Here is a 20,218-nt window from a genome sequence, read left to right as displayed (position 1 = left end):
CAATGAAATCTGAGTTCAGGACTTAAATCTGGTCAAACGGTGCTTCGGATTTATTTGGGAGTCATCCCTCCCTCAAAGAGAATCTTTGTGTGACAGTTTTCCCCCATGACCACCTCCGTTAAGTCGCATCCTTCAGCAGCCTCCCGAGAATGTACAACTGATCAAAGATTTGCCGTTTGTGTCACCAGTAACAGCAGCCTGAGTGGATCTGTCACTCTGGCTGCTCATTTATGCATTTTTATTTTCCATTTTCCCCCAGTCAGAGAGAAGGACGCCATTCGTGACAAATTTACTAGTGAACAATCCGCTGTATTGAGAGTGTATCGTCTCAATGTGGGACGAGCTCCAGCTCCACTGCTTTGTACTGCAGCTACTGACGACTTCAGTTCTGGAGACTTGCTCCAACTGGAGGACATGCAAGTGGAACCAGACATAACATCACCTGGGGAACTGGTTCATGTGTGGCTGAACAAAAGCTCACCTGGCACTGCAGAGAAGAATAAAGACTACCAGCCAGCACTGCATCACCATTTATTTATCACAAATTACCTGATAAATAAAGAATTTGCAGATAAAGGTTCTGTTATAAAGAGCTTTTTTTTTTTTTCAAATTTAATTTAGGAAACCATGTGTGCACACATACACATCCCCTTGCCACAGTGGATCAATGATCAAATTAAAACAGCCAAACTTAAGTCCCCCCCAAAGACCTTTTTAATTGAACCTTTACTTGAATCAAAGGTCAATGAAACCTGTAAATTGGAGAGAAAAGGAAAAGGAGAAAAATGGTACAATATAATCTCTGCAACCAGTACAAGAAAAGGAATTACAGAAAATTAAACGCAAAAGGGCATCAAGTCCAGTTAAATTTAGCTAAAGATATGCTGTAATGCAACTACTAACCCAGTTCCGGAATAATCTAATAGTGAACATGTGCACCTGAGGTTCTCTCTCTGTGCACCATCAGGAGCTTTAAATAACTGCCTATTTAACACAGCTCAGACTTGCAGACACCCGGTGCGATGACAGGAACAATGAAGGCTGTGAAACTTAAAATCAGTTGTTCCAATTCCAAATGCTCTTACTGAAGGACCTCTGCTGGTCCCTGGACCCCACTTTGGGAACCGAGGGTTTACGCTGCTCGTCAGAGCCTCATTCAGTGACAGTACAGCGAGCCACTTGTGCGTTTGCCATGGATAGCATGTTCGTTTAATGAGTGAATAATATCCCCCTGCATGTCCAATGAACTGTGGGCTGGGGGCCGGGGCTGTGGTCGGGAGGGAAGGAGAGGGGGGGTGAAGGAACACAATAGGAGTGTTAGGGAGTGTGGGAACCGATTCTCCACGGGACAATAGGCACTTCCCAGTGGCCACAGCGTGCCCATTCACTCTCAGCTGCCGGGCCCGGCGTAGCACGGCGCTGAATATGCACCAGCTCAGCACAATGCTGCTTTCTCCCAAACAAGCCCAGACTGTTTCCTATCCCAAAGACAACACAGGCCAGCTCTAGCCTATACACAGCCCCATTCTCACATAAGCAGCCACTTTCTCACTCGCTCCGTGTCTGCGTGTCTCTCCGGCTTTCTCTCGCTGTCACACACACTGACAGGAGGCAACAAGGCCAGATACTGTAAGGAGGCTGCGGACGGGGCTGCCGTGCTGTAACTAGGCCACAATTTCTCTCCAACCAGGGCCGCTGGTTGCCGAGATATTCTGGGCTGAAATGTTATTAGTGTAACCCAGTTTGCCCAATACCAGGTGACTGCTGGAAGAGGCAACTCCCCACAGGGACAGACGCTCTCAAGGACAATGCACATCAAGAAGCAGGTAGACGGGGGTTGGGGAAGGAAGGTGATGGAAGATGTGATTAGTTACCAAATAAGAGAAAGCCCCGCAGGACACCGGCATCTGTGGATAGCTGGATTTTTTTTCCCCCCTCTGTGCATTTCTGTTCTATAACATGAACCAGACTCAAACCAGCACCCAGCTTTCTCTGTGAGAAGTGAATGTGCCTTTCTGGTTGCTGTGGTAACAGAGCCTGGGAACCAAACGGCAGGGTGGGGCTGAGAGAGAGGTGAGGGGATGACACAAGTGTGAGAGATTTTAAATGTCACTGCTTTGACACAGAGACACGCACAAAGAGGTGTGCCTCCATCGCTGCAGAGAACATTGCACTCATTTACATTCATTTCCCTAAAACTGACACAGCCTGTAACCTCTACCTGACCCCTACCTCCACCAAACCTTTACTCTGCTTGAAGTTTAACAACTCGAGTGAACAGGTATATCTGTGTAGTATACAATGCTGTGATACTGACTGTATTAACCATGAAAGACACCAACAGAACAACAGTCTTAAAGCCACGTTGGAGAAAGGCTGGCAAACTCATGAGACTCACACCAGCACTGCAACAGACTGGTGACCTTTCCAGGGAGTGCCTCGCCTCTCGCCCTATGACAGCTGGGATAGGGTCCAGTCCCCTCCTTCCCTACGACCCTGATAAGCAATTAAGAAAATGGATGGATGACTAACTGAATCAGAGGTTGGCATAAAACAACTTTCTGACACGCTTCAATTTTCCTGAAAATGCAAATCCGGCTCAGTCTACTCACGTACAATGCAGTCCACATAAAGGTTAAAGCAGTCAGCAAAAACAGCTGCTTTTCCACGACGCCACCAAGTCAATAAAATGCATGCAATGCGATTACAGTTCTGCAAGTAGGCTGCCACCTGGACATATAAGCCTGAACACGACAGCCACTCATAGTGTGTGTGGAGCATTTCCTGATGTAAAAGAATAACAGTCACTCTTTAATTGTGTCCTTGCACTCATTTCTACAAATCTCCATTCAACCTTAAGATTAAACAAACTTCAAAATCACTAGAAAATAATAAACTTGCAATATCACCCTTTAATTTTCTCAAAAATCAACAGTGCGCCTTATAATCTGGTGCACTAGATTATAAGGCAAATTCGCATTCTGGTTGTACTTACTGACCTCAAACCGATTTTATGTGGTACACGGCGCTCAAAAATCTGTCAAAAAATGTTTTAGTAGAACTTGGGTAAGCTAGGAAGCTGTACCGTGACGGTTCCCGAGGGTTATGGACAAATGCAATCGCATGGCAGGATGCTGTAAATGGCCCAAACTTCAGTCAGGAGAACAACTGAGATACAGTGGGGCAAAAAAGTATTTAGTCAGCCACCGATTGTGCAAGTTCCCCCACTTAAAATGATGACAGAGGTCAGTAGTTTGCACCAGAGGTACACTTCAATTGTGAGAGACAGAATGTGAAAAAAAAATCCATGAATCCACATGGTAGGATTTGTAAAGAATTTATTCGTAAATTAGGGTGGAAAATAAGTATTTGGTCACCTCAAACAAGGAAAATCTCTGGCTCTCACAGACCTGTAACGTCTTCTGTAAGAAGCTTTTCTGTCCCCCACTCGTTACCTGTATGAATGGCACCTGTTTGAACTCATCATCTGTATAAAAGACACCTGTCCACAGCCTCAAACAGTCAGACTCCAAACTCCGCCATGGCCAAGACCAAAGAGCTTTCGAAGGACACCAGGAAAAGTATTGTAGACCTGCACCAGACTGGGAAGAGTGAATCTACAATAGGCAAGCAGCTTGGTGTGAAAAAATCAACTGTGGGAGCAATCATCAGAAAATGGAAGACATACAAGACCACTGATAATCTCCCTCGATCTGGGGCTCCACGCAAGATCTCATCCCATGGGGTCAAAATGATCATGAGAACGGTGAGCAAAGATCCCAGAACCACACGGGGGGACCTGGTGAATGACCTGCAGAGAGCTGGGACCAAAGTAACAAAGGTCACCATCAGTAACACACTACAACGGCAGGGAATCAAATCCCGCAGTGCCAGACGTGTTCCGCTGCTGAAGCCAGTGCATGTCCAGGCCCGTCTGAAGTTTGCTGTATCATCCATGTGCTCTCTGGCAGAGGATTGGGAGAATGTCATGTGGTCAGATGAAACCAAAGTAGAACTTTTTGGTATAAACTCAACTCGTCGTGTTTGGAGGAAGAAGAATACTGAGTTGCATCCCAAGAACACCATACCTACTGTGAAGCATGGGGGTGGAAACATCATGCTATGGGGCTGTTTTTCTGCCAAGGGGACAGGACGACTGATCCGTGTTAAGGACAGAATGAATGGGGCCATGTATCGTGAGATTTTGAGCCAAAACCTCCTTCCATCAGTGAGAACTTTGAAGATGAAACGAGGCTGGGTCTTCCAACATGACAATGATCCAAAACACACCGCCCGGGCAACAAAGGAGTGGCTCCGTAAGAAGCATTTGAAAGTACTGGAGTGGCCTAGCCAGTCTCCAGACCTCAACCCCATAGAAAATCTGTGGCGGGAGTTGAAAGTCCGTGTTGCTCGGCGACAGCCCCAAAACATCACTGCTCTCGAGAAGATCTGCATGGAGGAATGGGCCAAAATACCAGCTACTGTGTGTGCAAACCTGGTAAAGACCTATAGTAAACGTTTGACCTCTGTTATTGCCAACAAAGGTTATGTTGCAAAGTATTGAGTTGTATTTTTGTTATTGACCAAATACTTATTTTCCACCCTGATTTACGAATAAATTCTTCACAAATCCTACCATGTGGATTCATGGATTTTTTTTTTCACATTCTGTCTCTCACAGTTGAAGTGTACCTCTGGTGCAAATTACTGACCTCTGTCATCATTTTAGGTGGGGGAACTTGCACAATCGGTGGCTGACTAAATACTTTTTTGCCCCACTGTAATCCATCCACATTACAAGGTTAGTTATTAACATACTGCAACCACACGGGAATAGAGCAGCTGCGAGAGAATTCAACATTAATGAATCAATGGTACGGAAGTGGAGGAAGCAAGAAGAATGAGCTGAGTAAATTTTGACTTATCTGACTGTTATGTAGGGCTGGGTATCGTTTAGAGATGGACCGATCCGATATTACGTATCGGTATCGGTCCGATACTGACCTAAATTACTGGATCGGATATCGGAGAAAAATAAAAAAAATGTAATCCGATCCATTAAATATAACGAAAGCACCTCACAAAACTTGCAACACGCCGTAACTCACCTCAGAACGTTAGCACGTCGGAGCAGTATGCATCACGTGATAGAGCGGCTGTGGCATGCGGGACCTGTCGGTGGTCTGGATAGCATGTGGAGCTTCGCTAGCAACCCGGCATTTCATCTCCGACAAAGTTATCCCGAGAGAAGTAAAGCAAGTGTGTAAGTCCATCTCTGAATGTTTGTAAAGCATTCCTGCGTTAAGCTTAACAAGCGACTGCCTCTCCTGCTGCTACTTCAATGGTGAAACTGCTTAACGATCAGCTGATCGGCTTTTCTGTCGCGAGTCCGTGTCTCTAGTTTGCTTTTGGCCCACTTTGCACCAGAAAGAGGAAACCAGCGGCTGAACAACAGCAGCACATTTAAGCTTGATAAGCTGTTGTTAGAATTTATTTATTATTACTTTCTACTCGAGGATCGTTTTCTACGTAGCTGACGCTGGTAACTGTGCAGGGGCGGATCTAGCAAAGTTTAGCCAGGGGGGCCGATAGGGCATTAACAGGGAAAAGGGGGCACAAAGATATACTTTTCTTTCTTATTCTCATTTAAAATGTCTAGCTTTTAATAAATAATTATCTGACACCCAAAGTTTTAATTTGATGTAAAATGAATAGAAGTCAATTACTGTATATAGTAACTATTAAGTCTAATATATATACCCTAGTAAGCTATAGTACTTTTTCCTTTGGGAAGGTACCATCTGTGCAGTCTGCAATTTTGTTGAAGAAAGATGTTGAATCTATTTAATATTTCTTGAAAAATAATTGATTTCTGTGCATTTTTTTTCACACTGCATCAAATTAAGGTTGATTACGTCGATTAAGCATCATGAGGTGGAGCGTGAGGGGTGGTTCCCTATTTTTTATTTATTTATTTTTGTTGTTGCTGGGAGTTGGAACCCTATTAGTTAGGTTGCTTAATATTTATGCTAAGTACTCTTTAAAATACCTGAATAGGGAGGATGGTGTAGGTTTAAGTTTATTAGATTGATCAGTATTGCTGAACTATGAAAATTTTTTTTTTTGCATACAGGTATAACAGAATAGCTTTAGTGTAGTTGTTTTAAACTTGAGTATGAACTTATACAAAATGCAGCAAGATATTTAAAAAACAGTTTTGTTGATTAAAAAACACTATATCGGATTCATATCGGTATCGGCAGATATCCAAATTTATGATATCGGTATCGGTATCGGACATAAAAAAGTGGTATCGTGCCATCTCTAGTATCGTTTAGGTTTTATCTGATACCGGTGCCAAACCGGTACTTTTGAAACGGTGCCGGTGCTTAAACGGTGCTCAAACCGGTGCTTAAAGAATGGAGAACACAAAATTGGTCCAAAAACCTCTCATGTTCAGCTGTTTTTTGTAAAAAGATAACAATGTTAGCCTTTTCTGCAGCTATGGGGCATATATGGCATCACTCTTGGCTGGAAGCAGTGCTTAAACAATGGAAAAAACACAAACTTTGTCCAAAAACCGCTCATGTTTAACTGTTTTCCACTTTTTCTTTGGTCATTTTAGCCTTTTTGGCCAGGGTGAAGGGAGTATCTGCCATCAAACAAGAAGACAGCCGCATGTAACTACGACGGTGTTTGCTAGTTCACCTTACATGCGTTAATGTAATAACGTGGTTAGCCTACTCAACGTAAATTACACACGAACAACATTAAGCTACTCACGCAGAGAAGAACGGCTGCTGCTGCCATCATCATCCGTCATCATTTCTGCTACACTAGCAGGACTAGGGGCCAGGACTGTACTCTTCGGGTTCTTGGGGGATGTTGCTAACTCTGGGTCCGATAACAGGGACCACACCCGCAGTAGATGTGCTTGGTGTGAGGTCTCACAGCAAGCTATCAAATATGGTGCATTTCTCGGCTTTTAAAAAAAACGCTATGCGTAGCCAGGTGTCTCATCAGATTTGAGGTGTTACCTCCTTTGACAGTATCACAGTATCAGCTTAAAGCACTTGTTGCAGGCTGCTGAGTTTGCATATTTTGCTGTGAAGTACAGCCAGACTTTTGACCGCTTCGCCTTGGACATTTTTAATCTGTAGCTCTGCTCTTATAAATAATATTTGTTTTTACTTTTTTTAGTTATAATGACGTAACATTGATTAGTCTATATTGAGGTCACATCAGATTAAAATGAATTCAGTAAATAACCAGATGATATTTAAGTGTTACCTTAACCTATCGTCTCCACTTCAAATGACACACTTTGTACAAGTTCCGCTTTAAACTCCTCACTCCTTAGCTACACCAATAACTTTTTATGGGTGCTGGTGTGTATTCCAAATGATGAAACAAACTACTCTGTCTCCCAACTCTCTTAAGGTTGACTGCCTCCATTAGCATTTTTCATTTTTGATGTTATCCTCTGATAGCTAGCTTGTTAGCTTGAAGGTGCAGTAAAGTTGCTGCTGCAGCAAGGAGGGACAAAACTTTCTGGTGCCTGGTCAGAAATTTGGCCAGATTTGGCTTGCAGGTGTGACTCATCTATATTCATGCTTACGCTGTGCAACACTGCACAGGTTCCAACCAAAGATATCACTCTGACAAGTCTTTCTCTACCATAGTCTTCACTGCTACACAAGTATGATTTTTATTTTTACTTATTTATTGCAAATAAATGAGTAAAAATGAACACCTCACTAAAAATGGTGATAGTTGAGTGAAGTCCTGACATCTATTAAGCACTTCCTATATGTATTTTTCATGCTTGATAATACAGAGATCCATATGTATATGTATTTTATGTTACTGAATAATACCATCCAACAACCAAGAGCTAACCTCAGAAAACTACAGCTCCTCTAATGATCTAAAGTTGGCTCCAAAACCAACTCATTCTCAAATTCAGCTACAAAATTGTGACAGTGGCTATGAAGAAACTTTTGGTTTCTCTGTAGACAATCTCAACTTTCAGAGCAACTTCAGAGGAGGTATGTGAGGCAGAAAAGAACTGACAGATTTGCACCTAGCTTTGGTGAAATGCCTGCTAATAAGCTTGAATTAGCAGGTTTTTGTGTTTGCACCTGCACAGTTTATGCTAACTACGCTTGCTAGCTTTAGCTGATGACAGTGCACTTCAGCCATAGAAGAATAAATACGGTCAAGTTTGCCTCCAAAAAGGGCCAAAGTACCAACACTGATGTTTTAAAATGCAACCAGAAACCAACATCAAGGTGGTTGCGTCCATCTTTTATATACAGTCTGTGGGTGCTACAAACCAAAGCTAAAGCAGATCAGACAAATTTTGAAACACTTACCCCTCCGCTGCTCGAAGACCTCTAAGGTAAGCGTTACATCTGTTAGACTATGCTATAATGACCGTCTGACGAAGTTTCATATTTTACGTCTTGACGTTTTATTTTCCTATTGTCTGCTATCTGGCGCACTGATCTGGCCTTCTACGTCTTCTCTATTAGTCAGCACCACCTTACATGACGTGCTGCTTCTCTGAATTCGGATCTACCTTATTTATTTATTTATTTTCACGTTTTGCTCTCCCTTTCTCCAAATATTTCAACAACCGGAGGGTCATGTAAAGCATAATGGCTGCCATGTCAAGGACTCCCTGCGCATTCCCTCGTGTTCCTACCTGCATGGAGTCGGCGCTGATTATTTCCCCCTGAAGCCGTTTTCCGATCTCGATCGCTAGCTTAGACTTGCCGGTGCCGGTAGCTCCCAAAATCACTACTAAAGACGGGACCATTGCTCTCCGCAGAGCACCCTGCACGCTCAGAGTGGAAGCCGCCATGATGCTGCGTCATCGGCGCCCAGCTGACGACCGCGCGCATGCGCTGTGAGCACAGGAGACAGGAGGAGGGTTCTGTTGCCGAGCAACGGGGAGCCGTTACTGCTGTAACATTATTATTATTATTATTATTACTACTACTATACTGGTTCAGTCTTGTCGCTGGTATAAATTAAATTGACTGGATTAAACGGTTTTACTGACAGTAACCGGTTCCGTCCAGTTCCGAATTAACCAGCAACCAAGTTATCATAACGGTAGATGGCTTTGATGCTGTATTTTTGCACCAATCAGATCGCTCGTTGCTACATTCAGGGTACCCGTGCGATGCTTTTTGCAGATACATTTAACCGCATAGTTGGCACTGTTTCTATGGAAACTGCCAGCGCTCTGCAGTAGTGAGCAAAGATGTTTATTGCCATGGTGAAGATGCTACCAAGAGTTACCCTGGAGACCGCATAGAAGAAACACTGGATGAGGAGTGGGGGGATTGTGTTCACTCATTCACAGTGTCTGTGTGTAATAGAATTGGATGCTGCACATGTCGAGCTCATATTGTGGGTTCACAAATTACCCTAGGATCTTTTATCTCTGCTTAAGTGCAAATCTGCACTTTAATTGAATCCTTGTTTCATTTTAAGCCTGTTGTGGTGGTGTAGAAGTCCAAAATTATGAAAACTGCAATGCTGTTTGTACCTCACAAAAGGAAAAGCTTTTCAAAAATTTTACAGCTTTACCCCCAGAATAAAACTTTAAAGAAAGGGTGTCAAATACAAGGCCTGAGGGCCAGAATTGGCCCACTAGACAGCTTTGGAAAATGTGAAGGATGTCATAAATTTTGGACTTTTAATTCTATTTTTCTCAAATTTTGCAGCTTTTCCTGCTGATAAGACCTCCCCATGGCCATTCAGGTTTTTTTTTTTCCCAGCTGACTATGTTGTGAAGCGCTACTGCGTGCGCATACGTCAGTGCAACAACACTGACTGGCAAATAGGTTTCCCGTTTCTGCTGTTGATTGTCTGATTTCTGTGATATACTCAAGAAAGAGAGACAAATGATTGATTTATGAAGTCAAACCATGGAATTTATTTACTTTTCTGACTTACTCTTCATACACTGAGGCTTATGAGGTACAGGAAAAAGAAAAGTGCTGAGACAAGGTCCCAAAAAAAAACCAAAAAAAAAAACAAACAAAAAAAAAAAACGAATTCACTGCTACTATGACTGTGCTACAGCAGAAACCAGTGACCATCACACAAGGGGGGGGGGGGAGACAAGCAAACAAACAAACAAACGAAACAAAAACAACAACAACAACTACTACTATGTAAACCACTGTCATGGGTGTACCCTGCTGGGGGAAAAACCTGACTGGGTTTACTGGTGGTTTGTGCTGAATTAATGAGCATTAAGGAGGAAGCGGGGGGGGAAAGCACACAATTCTTCAACCAAATCCATTCATCTCCTGCTCTTAAAGCTCACTTTCTCCCATCTGTGGTGGCTCCTGAGGTTGTTACAAACAGCATAATAACAGGTTACCCCCCCTTCCAAAAGCACAGTCTACAGCCATGATACGAAAGCTGCAGTCTACATGGATTTTCCTGAGAGCGAGTGAAGCTGGAAATGAAACTCATCGTTTACAGTACTCGATCCGGGGCTACAGTGTCCTATTGCATGGCTTACAGGACAACAGGCACCACCAGGCTTGCACAAAAAAGAAAAAGAAAAAGCAGAAAGCATCGACATCAAGGCTACACACAGCCGAAAGTTTCATCAGTAGATCCTCTTAAGTCCACACACCATCCATAACACCTGCACTAGATCTAAGAGCGTTACAGCTATAGTGATTGAATTGTTTGTGGTGGGGTATCCAATCAAGATACACAACTTTCAGCACATAAACCACCAATAAAGCCCAGTCCACTGCGATTAACCAAAAAACAGTCATTAGCTCACACTGAAACACAACTTGGTAGGAAAATATAGTATAAAAACTTCTGACTGGTCTGATTTATTATTTAAACAAATGAAGAAACCCCAGAAACACACAAGTATGAAAACAAGGAGGCTCTGAAAACAGTAACAAATGAAAAACATTGTGACAAAGTGACTAGTGTGATCAACGTTCAAAGTGTTTTATTTTTACTTTTTTTTCCTTTTAATAATCATTTTATTAACAAAAATAGAAGCTTTGAGTTGTCTCTGAAAAGCCAGCAAGCTTGAGCCAAAAAACAAAAAACCAACTAGGGCGAGTATAGTAGACAGCTCTGGTTTTGGTTTGGAAGGGACTGTACAGGAAGTGTACTATATACATAACATCCAACTGGACAGTCTACATACACTGAAAGGCTTCTAAAGGCATTACATCAATGCAAAAAACAGGAAAAAAAAAAAAAGACTTCATGAGACAGCAAGATGAAAAAACATACAGCTGAACCTCAGTGGGCTTCATCTACAGGCATTTTTTGAGGGGGGGGGACAAAGATTTCAAATCAGGTCCTAAAAGATTCTCTTAGTTAACTAAGGGATGCTGACATTCATCTTCTGGCTGGTCTCCATGGCACAATACGAAAAGACAGGCGGGAACATTCTTGGGATTTTTGCTAAATTTGTATCTTCTCCAAATAACGCAACGAAACAGAAGGGCAAAGCCGATGCTTTTGAAACGTCTGACGATTGAGGGGTAAGACACCGAAAGCTGCAATCTGGAACCTGCAGGCAGAGGAGTCGGGACTTCATCTGCTCGAGACGGACATGATAACACTGCTCCGCGTCTCTGGCTGGCCAGAGGTTAGAAGTAGTGTGAAGAAAACAAGAAAGGGAAAGAGATTTGAGGACAATGACAGATAAAAAGAAAAGCAAAGGGTCAACATGTTGGATATCAAGAACTTGGAGGCCATGTGATGGAAAGTACACAAAGACATTTCAGGGGGGGATGTCGCAGCTGTGCAAGCGCAACAAGAGTTTGTCATAATCGAGGAGGTGGTGCAGCAGTTAACGACACAGTCGCGGCAGTTTCGTCAAACAAACGCGGCAGGCCGTAACAAGCGACAGTGTGGGCTGGGGGGGGGGGGGGGGGGGGGGGGGGGGGGGGCTGGACAAACCTAAAACTGAAAGCCCACGCATACACCAATCCACGGATACCCCCGTGTGATCACCAGTCCCTAAGCTTGCTGTCATGACTGCTTGTGGCCTCGTCAGTCACTCAGAAGCTAATGTGCAAACCACAAAACAAACAAAAGAAAAGGAAAAAAAAAAATGAAATCCACCCGCACTATTCCAAGTGAACATTAGTGTTTTTTCATCCTCACAGAGTCCCATTCAGTCCTGTGAGTGTACGTGTGAGGTGCCGGGTCAGATTCAGGAGCGCTTAAGCTGCGCCAGCCTCTGCAGCAGCTGCAGCTGCCGGGCTTTCAGCTGCTTCCTCTCCTGAGCCTTCTGCCGGTCGCTGGCGTGCAGCTGCTGCAGGTACTCAGTGGCTCGGGTCAGGATGGCCACCTTGGGAGTCTTGGGGCAGTCCGCCAAGCCCGGGATCTCGTCCCGCAACGACAGAAAACGTGAGCGCAGGTCGTTCCGCCGCTTGCGCTCGAGAAAGTTGTGCGCCTTGCGCTTGTCGGTGTCCTCGCAGTCGGACGACTGCGGGCTGGAGAGGTGCAAGAAGGAGGGGGGCTTTGAAGGGGATCTCTGGGGGTGAGATGAGGAGGATGAAGGAGATGACGGCGAGGCGGAGGAGGTAGGAGAGGAGGCGCTGAGGTTAGGTGACTCCGACCTGGCCACGGTCATGTGAGGGTTTCTGCTGTCCAAATTCACTGGTGCGTGGCCGGGCCGGGGCTGGTGGGAACTAGAGTTCTGGGGAGGCGGCGGCGTCACCTGAGCCGATGCGTTCTCCTGCCGAACCCTCTTCCGCGGCGGCTCGGGTGCTGTCGGCAGAGTGTCCGGGGAGGGAGCGGCGTAGTTGTGCTGCTGTTGGTGGATTGAGATGTGGAAACGCTTCATGCCGGGGTCGAAGGGGTCAGCTCGTACTGTGATGGTCACTGGCTTGCGGGTGTTGACCAGTCGGCGAGGTTTACGCTGCTGCTTGTGCTCCACCGTGACCACATCAATCTCCTCTTCATCCTCATCTTTGTCATCATCATCATCTGAAGGGGAAAATAAAAAGGTAAGAAACTAGATAAATGTGTGTCCAAAGAGAAGAAAGACACAGAGTGAAGCGTTTAAGACTTAAAATGCCAGCTGAGGTGAGCAGCCTGACTGACACGCTCGCTCTAGCCTCCCGCCTCCTCAGGCCAATTAAATGCTTCTGCGAAAAAGATATTCACAGAGCCTCGCGAAACCTGCATGATCTCCCTCACTCACACACTCTCACCAAGGCTCTGAATCATCACTGCATTAGTTCAGCTCCCTGAGTGGAAATTCCCCCTCTTCATTCATGTGCACAGAGTGAGCATGAGAGGGAGAGACAGGTTAGGCTGTGAAGCACTCAGGTGCTTCTTCAACTTGTTAAAATGAGCCGACTAATATCCAGCGCTGCGAAACCCATTTGTTCCTCTATTTACTAGAGTGGAAACAGGGTTTAAAAGAAATAAATAAATAAAATAAAATAAAAATTTTGACTCCATTCCCGCAAATCGAGTAATAATAATAATAATAATAATAATAATAATGGATACTTTATTGATCCCCATGGGGAAATTACTTGTTTTTGTCTGCATTTGACCCATTCACTCAGTGAAGCAGTGGGCAGCCCACTAAGCAGGCGCCCGGGGAGCAGTGTGTAGGGACGGTACCTTGCTCAGGGGTACCTCAGGGTAGCCGTTAAGTGGATTCGAACCGCCGACCTTCCGATCATGGGGCGACCACTTTACCTACTGAGCTATCCCTGCCCCAACGTAGACTCCCAGGAGACTTTCAGCACTCTTATAGATTAAAACACACTCTTAAGTAACTAAGATCACAGCAAGAAGAGGGGACAGACACAAAGCTGGGAGTAAGGCGACCCCAGCTATTATCCTCAGCAGCACTCATGTGAAAAGCAAGTCTCAAGTCTCATATTACAAAAGCATACAGGACGGACTCTCCAGAGTAACCCTATAATAGCTCTTTACTGAAGCTTAAACACACATCTGTTTCCCGGGCTGGCTCATTCTCCTCCTCTCAGAGCTCCTGTCTCTCCATGAAATGCTCAACACTGTCAAAAAAAAAAAAAAAAAAAAAAAAAAAAAAAAAAGGACTGTGCAGGCCCAGCCTGAACCCTCCTGAACGGGCTAATCCCCCACTGCTCCTATTCACAGCCCGGGCTGGCTCGGCCCAAATACACCCCCCAACACAATTGGCGCCGGAGCCTGTTGAGCGGAGGAATGCAGCAACAAGTTCCCTTTGTGGCATTCCACACACGCTCCGAGCTCGACATCACATGGCAGCCCACATACCAGACTCGATCATATGGGTTCGGGGGAGTGGGGAAAAAAAAAAAATATACAAAATTGGGAAAAAGTAGGTCTTGTCTCAGGGAAAATTTAGGCGAGACAGAATAACTAAGGTGTGTGTGTGTGTGTGTGTGTGTGTGGGGGGGGGGGGGGCTTCTCAATCCCTCCCAGTTACATAAAGTTCCAATAATAAGTGTTCTTTATTGAATTCATGTCAAATTTGAGGTCAGGGAGAGCCGGCAGAGAGGATATTGTTATCATAAGTCAGACTGGAGGAGAGGAGCAGGGAGAAGTAGCAGCTGGTCTGCTGGATCCCTGCCAAGCAGCAGATGTTTGGATGGGTGTGTCGCTCTCTGGGCTTCAAGCATGTGTTGCATGCACCAAAGGTAACGCAATGCAGTCACCATCATGTGCCATGCCAGCCATTACTGCCAAGATGGCTGACCAAAGCAATAAAAATGTAATAAAAATGACTAAGTTCAAAAACAAAATACCTAAAAGTCACTGATCCAAGCAAACAAATGAAGGAGACTTAAATAAAACATGACTGGGCGGGTCTGGAAGTTCCAGTGTGTTAAGTACTGTGTGTGTGTGTGTGTGTGTGTGTGTGTGTGTGTGTGTGTGTGTGTGTGTGTGTGTGTGTGTGTGTGCGTGACAGGGATGTGGTGGAAACAGAACAAGTAACTATGGCCACTGAACTACCTGTTCAACGTCACTGTGACACACAACTGCACAGAGAAAGAGCTACCATTCACGCTGTACATCAGTGCGCTTCACCTGTTACTGACCTGAAGAGTCGCTCTGTGATTCGGAACCAGAAGACACTTGTTTCTTGCATCCGCCTGTTATCGGGAACGTGAGAACCGCGGTGGGGTCCACGCAGTCCGCAGCCAAGCCGCCGAGGGCAACAGTGTCACCGGGGCCACTCTGCACCCTCCCGGGGGAGGTGACAGCGGACCCGGCTGCGACTTTAGCGGCCACTCCGGTCCCGGGACAGGCAGAGTACCGCTCCCCTACAACTCTCTCCAGCTGCTGTCCGGCCGAGAAGCCGCTCCACATGCAGTCCTGGATTATGATAGAGTTTAGGTTCCCGAACGAGTCGCCGGTCGTAGCCAGCTTGCACGGCACATCCTGCTGATGCTGCTGCTCATCCTCCTGCCCCAAGAACTGGGACACCCACTCCAGCTTGTCTCCGAGAGACGGGTAGAGCAGTCCGACCCTGCCCGACCCTTCCACCGCCCGGATAGGGGACATGGGCGGGGTCGGCACAAGCTCGAATTTCTTCCATATGTCCTCGCTGGGCGCAGTGGACTTGAAGAAATCCTCGTCCGGGTCGTGGTCGTCGTAGAAATAATGTTGGTAGTGGTCGAGGTGGTCCATGTCCCAGTTTTCATAACGAGGCGCGGTGGAGCTAATGCCCGGCATGGGTGGCTGGAGGCAGCGGGGTGAATCACTCCCTGTTCCCGCTGTCTGCTGAGACACACACACAGAGCCGACAGCTGGATCAGAACTGAGCCTCATTCGCATCAGAAATAATAACACCGCTGTGCGTATTTTGTTTTTAATCATTTGTTTATTTATTGGGGGGGCGGGGGGTCCGACCCTGTGGTAAATGCATAATGCATCTATTTTCATGCATCGCTGCCTGTTAGATAATGATGCAGTTTATCCTCGTAAACAGCGACCTGCCTTTGAGGAAATAAACCACCACCTTAAAAAAAAAGAAGGTGTAACAGATGACTTAAATCACTAGAACCTTGTTTGCAAATCGGTAAAGACTTCATAAGACAGTATTTGGAGAGAGTGGTAGTGGAGGTGAAGACACTGACTTTCAGGCATAAAGATTCTCCGCTCACATGCCGCAAGGTTTAAACAACAAAAACAAACCAAAACCAGAACACCAGTCTTGCTGCAGCTGTTGAGAAGTTCAAAGTTTCACAACTGTCTCATTACATAACACTGTTTTAGTAGTAGGATACTGAAGGGAGGGGGCGGGGGTGTTCCGCTGACTGCTCAGCAGAAAACAAGGCGATTAAAATGGGACTGAAAATAGATTAATTGGACAGACAGGCAGCAGGTAGCAGCCCCGGTACTCCCGGTGAGGCTGCTCAGACCGGAGAGCCGCGCGTAAAGCACTTTATTTGGCTCCTCCTCGGCTCGACTCCTTATCAAGCTCAAGGAATTCAGCTGCGTCTAAAAAGCCGATCAGTTAATTAAGCAGCGGGCGCGCTGGAGATGCGGCTTTTCCATTCGTCAAACCCCCAGTACACACCCCTCTCCGAATAAAATTAAAATAACTTTAAGCGGTTCACTTATTATCTAAACCATCCACGTGTGCGTTTGGGTGTCAGCTGTGAGGAGTTTTTTTTTACCTGGTGCCCAAAGTGAAAAACCTGTCTGCGTCTTCATGGATCCGCTGTGCGTAATTACACCACTAAGAAAAAAAAAAACACAGAAAAAGCAGCCACAGTGATTCCTTTACAAGCAATCTGCTCCCAAATTGAGCGTCCCTCCCTCCCTCTGCTGCTGCGCTCGGTGTCTCTCTCAGGTGGTAAACAGTCACCGAGGGTGAACGAGTCCGTTTGGTCGCGGTCCCACCGCTCAGAGGGCTGGATAGGCTTCGGCTGTGGTCACTTTCTTTGCAGACTGCTGCACTATATGATCCGGGGGAAGGACTCTTGGCTATTCTGCATAAGAGGCGGGTCGTAGTAGGAGAGCCACGCCCGCCGTTTAAAGGTGCAGCACACTGAAAAATAACAGCCCGGAGCGCAAAAGCGAGAGTGCGAGCTGAGTGTTATGACACAGATTTCGTAAGGTGACAGCGCGCTGCTTTTGCAATAATTACGCACACGTAATAAGAGCGTGTTTATTTGTGTCCGTGCACATGCACAAGCATTTGCATGTGCGTGGGAAGGAGAGCTTTAAGGGTTGATTTTCTGCATCATGTGTAAAAGAAAACAGAGAAAACACCATATGCTGGAGTGTAGTGCAGTGAGGCTCTCAGGCATTTTGCATAGCTTTAGAATTTTTAAATGCTATTGCCTGCTGAGTGAACACACACACGTAAACACACACAAGCACGATTTAGGCTGCTGTTTCCTCCTCTTTTGTTTGTTTGCTTGGCTCATGGAAGTTGGAGTCGAACAGGTTGACGGTCCTTTGCTAAGGTGTCTGTTTCTCTTTGGAAGTAACAGGTGGCAGCTGATCGTGTGGTTTATTGCAGTTAATAAACAGCTGTGTAATTGTTTGTTTGGCCAGGGTGTTCCCCACCTTTTGCCCTATATGGCAGCTGGGATAGGCTCCAGCTGTTGGATGGGGGGTGGATTTGTAACCCCCCAGCTCTTAGTGTTTCACTGAGCTTATGTTCAAAGCTTTCTGCACGTTGAAATCTGTGATGATTTCAAGGACTCATGTATATTTCAGTGTTCTTTTCATGTCTGACTGAAAACCTGACGGTCAGTAACACTTCCTATGACTGACAACAAATTAGCAACAACACTGCTTGAAAGATTTGGCTCACAAGGCACTTTGTGATAACCCTTTTCCATCTCTTCTCTTCTCCATGGTTATAGAACTGAGGGGTGAAGGAGATACTGTGCGTGTTTACTTTCGTGAACCACAAATCATTCAGTGGTGTATCAACTCATAATTCATCATCATATTTTGGGAGTCACTGTCGGTGGTTTTGTTGCCTCACTGAATAATGTCACAGCAGCTTTGGGTTGTTTTTTTTACCCCCCTAACTAATACCTCTGGTTCTAAATGTTTTTTGTTGTTGTGTATTTATGCATTTGTTCTAAATTCTGGGGGTCAGATTTAAACCAAGTAAACACATCCATCCATCCATCCATCCATCCATCCATCCATCCATCCAATTCAGTCTTGCTAATAAATGAAAATGTAAATAGTACAGAAGAGAGAAAGGAAACACCCTTCAGTGTTATGAGTGTTGAAGCTGCATAGTTTGTCCACCAGAGGGCACTCTGCAACTTCCTGTTGGTCGCACAACCAGCTGCTCTGAATTTAACTTTAAATTAAGTATTTTCATTACTTTGGTACTGTGGAAAAACAAAAAAGCTAGCATAATTTTGCTCTCCAATTTTGATGTTACTGTTTTCGAGGCAAAAGCTGTTTGTCCAATTTTACAGTATGGTTAAAGTAACAGAACACTTTTAAAGTCACAGCTTCCTTGGCTTTCAGACTTTTTGAGAAAAACTCTCCTTCTCCTTTTTTACTTCTGGCTTTGACTTGGTTACCAACCGGCCTGTCAGTGCACTGTGCCAGAGCAGATGCTGTACAGCTGCTATGTGAGATCACGACACCGTGTGAATCACAACGTAAGATCGTATGGCTGTATGAAATCTTGATTCATGTGTTGGGATGTAAAAAAGATCCACTGGTTAAAAAAATAAAGGGCTATAATATGGATGGGCAAGTTCAGCAACAGTGAAGGGCAAGCAGTTATTGATGTGTGTGTGTGTGTGTGTGTGTGTGTGTGTGTGTGTGTGTGTGTGTGTGTGTGTGTGTGTGTGTGTGTGCGTCTGAGTGTGCACTTCCTTCATGTGGACATATGGCTGCAGTATCTGGTGTCGACCATGCATCTGACAGTCTGTGTAATCAATATCAAGCTTATGATGTAAAGCCCCCCCTCTGAGAGCGTCACACACACACACACACACGGACAACTGCTGACACTTGTTTTTCTTGCCATATGAAACCAACTCGCTAGTGCCATTTTGGAGTAAACCATCCCGCACACTCTCTCTTTAGCACGATGACTGAAGAACATCCTTCCCATAACTGCCCCTCTTCAGCTGCCCCTCCAGCTTGAAGCAGACAGCGTGAAATCCAAGTCTGTCCACCTCATCATCCCATCAAACACAGCAGACACCACCCTCCTCATTTTTCTTTTTTTTTTTTATCTCAAACCCCATCTTCCGTCACTCATCCTCTATTTATCTGTCTTCAGTTCTTCCTGCCTACTTTTCACTATGACCTCCTTCATCCTTTTATTCCCAGTCACCTCTGATCAAAAGATTTTGACCCTACATGAAGCCGGGAGACTTTAGAGGGTTATATCTCCGTTTTCCCAGAAGATTCCCTACAAAGACGCAGTACTAACAGACTGGAGAAACAGAGGCCGCAATCTCTCAGTTTTCCCCATCTGCATCACTTTCTCTCTCTCTCTCTTAGCCCTGATATCTCCTTCTCTTGCCGCTTTCATCTCATTCCTCTCTGCCCTCTGCCTTGTTTCCTACTTTGAAATGTTTAATCTGCCTCCCCTCTTTGAATTAATCATCAAACGTGAATAAGAGCAAGAACCCGCTCCTTAAAGTGTACAAAGAAATGTCTTTTTAGATAAAATAAGTAAGTGAGTTTAAGGAGTCCCTGTGGTTCTCATCATTTACATGTACAAGAAATTGTCTTATTCAAAGACAACATTTAATCGCAGTATGTAAATTTGATTTGGGGAAAAGGCAGATCCCTACATGGATGTGTTGTGGTGAGGCTCAGTGGGAAAACACTCATTTGCACCAGTTCCCCTATGGATCTGTGAAGCTTTTTGCATGAAAATAGGAGGGGTAGTTTGTGATGCGCACTGATCTTACTGATACATATAGACAGTCTCATAGGATTACTGAAATGTTATTACTCACGAGGTCCCAATTAAGTGCTATCTTCTCCCAAAATAGGGACACTCATAGTGTTGCGATGCACTTTACATATTAATATAAAACAGCATGTTTTCTTGTGCATAACCAAGCTGTTTTTGAGCCCAAAGCTATCTAAAGCCTGCACGGCCACTGATTCGGGATCAGTGCCTATGGCTTGCGTCAGCAGGGAAGAGACAAATCTACACTTTGGAGTAATTTGTGTTGGAGAATTATTGTATTAACAGCTTTGGAAAGTGCTCAAAAACAGTGTTTTT

At 45.0% G+C, this 20,218-nt stretch overlaps 2 protein-coding genes across 5 annotated transcripts in view; both read right to left on the bottom strand.

Annotated features, from left to right (window-relative positions):
* trit1 (tRNA isopentenyltransferase 1) overlaps positions 1-8,886 on the bottom strand; it is a 51,946-nt gene extending 43,060 nt beyond the window's left edge. For 2 of the 3 annotated variants that reach the window (XM_085395362.1, XM_085395359.1), the window contains exon 1: positions 8,708-8,886. In XM_085395362.1, coding sequence (XP_085251488.1) covers positions 8,708-8,866 — 159 coding nt within the window. In that variant the 5' untranslated portion in view covers positions 8,867-8,886. Of the gene's footprint in view, positions 1-8,375; positions 8,650-8,707 lie in introns of those variants that run through there. The other variant, XM_085395361.1, reaches the window with a different exon arrangement.
* A 2,096-nt stretch (positions 8,887-10,982) lies between these two features.
* Positions 10,983-16,935, bottom strand: myclb (MYCL proto-oncogene, bHLH transcription factor b). Of its 2 annotated transcripts, none has more exons than XM_085396223.1 (3): positions 16,662-16,935; positions 15,078-15,762; positions 10,983-13,002 (listed from the first exon to the last, which is right to left on the bottom strand). In XM_085396223.1, exons 2-3 carry the CDS (start codon positions 15,712-15,714, stop codon positions 12,224-12,226), a joined length of 1,416 nt encoding a protein of 471 aa, XP_085252349.1. In that variant the 5' UTR covers positions 15,715-15,762; positions 16,662-16,935; the 3' UTR covers positions 10,983-12,223. The 2 variants fall into 2 exon arrangements, with proteins under 2 accessions (XP_085252349.1, XP_085252350.1); XM_085396224.1 differs by having other exon boundaries at positions 15,078-15,759.
* Positions 16,936-20,218: the final 3,283 nt, after the last annotated feature.

Source organism: Rhamphochromis longiceps, linkage group LG22 (assembly GCF_057381845.1).
Source record: "Rhamphochromis longiceps isolate RC_006_pf linkage group LG22, R_longiceps_female_GT1.1, whole genome shotgun sequence".
In the NCBI taxonomy this organism is placed as follows: domain Eukaryota; kingdom Metazoa; phylum Chordata; class Actinopteri; order Cichliformes; family Cichlidae; genus Rhamphochromis; species Rhamphochromis longiceps.
This window is presented reverse-complemented; position numbering and strand designations above follow the sequence as displayed.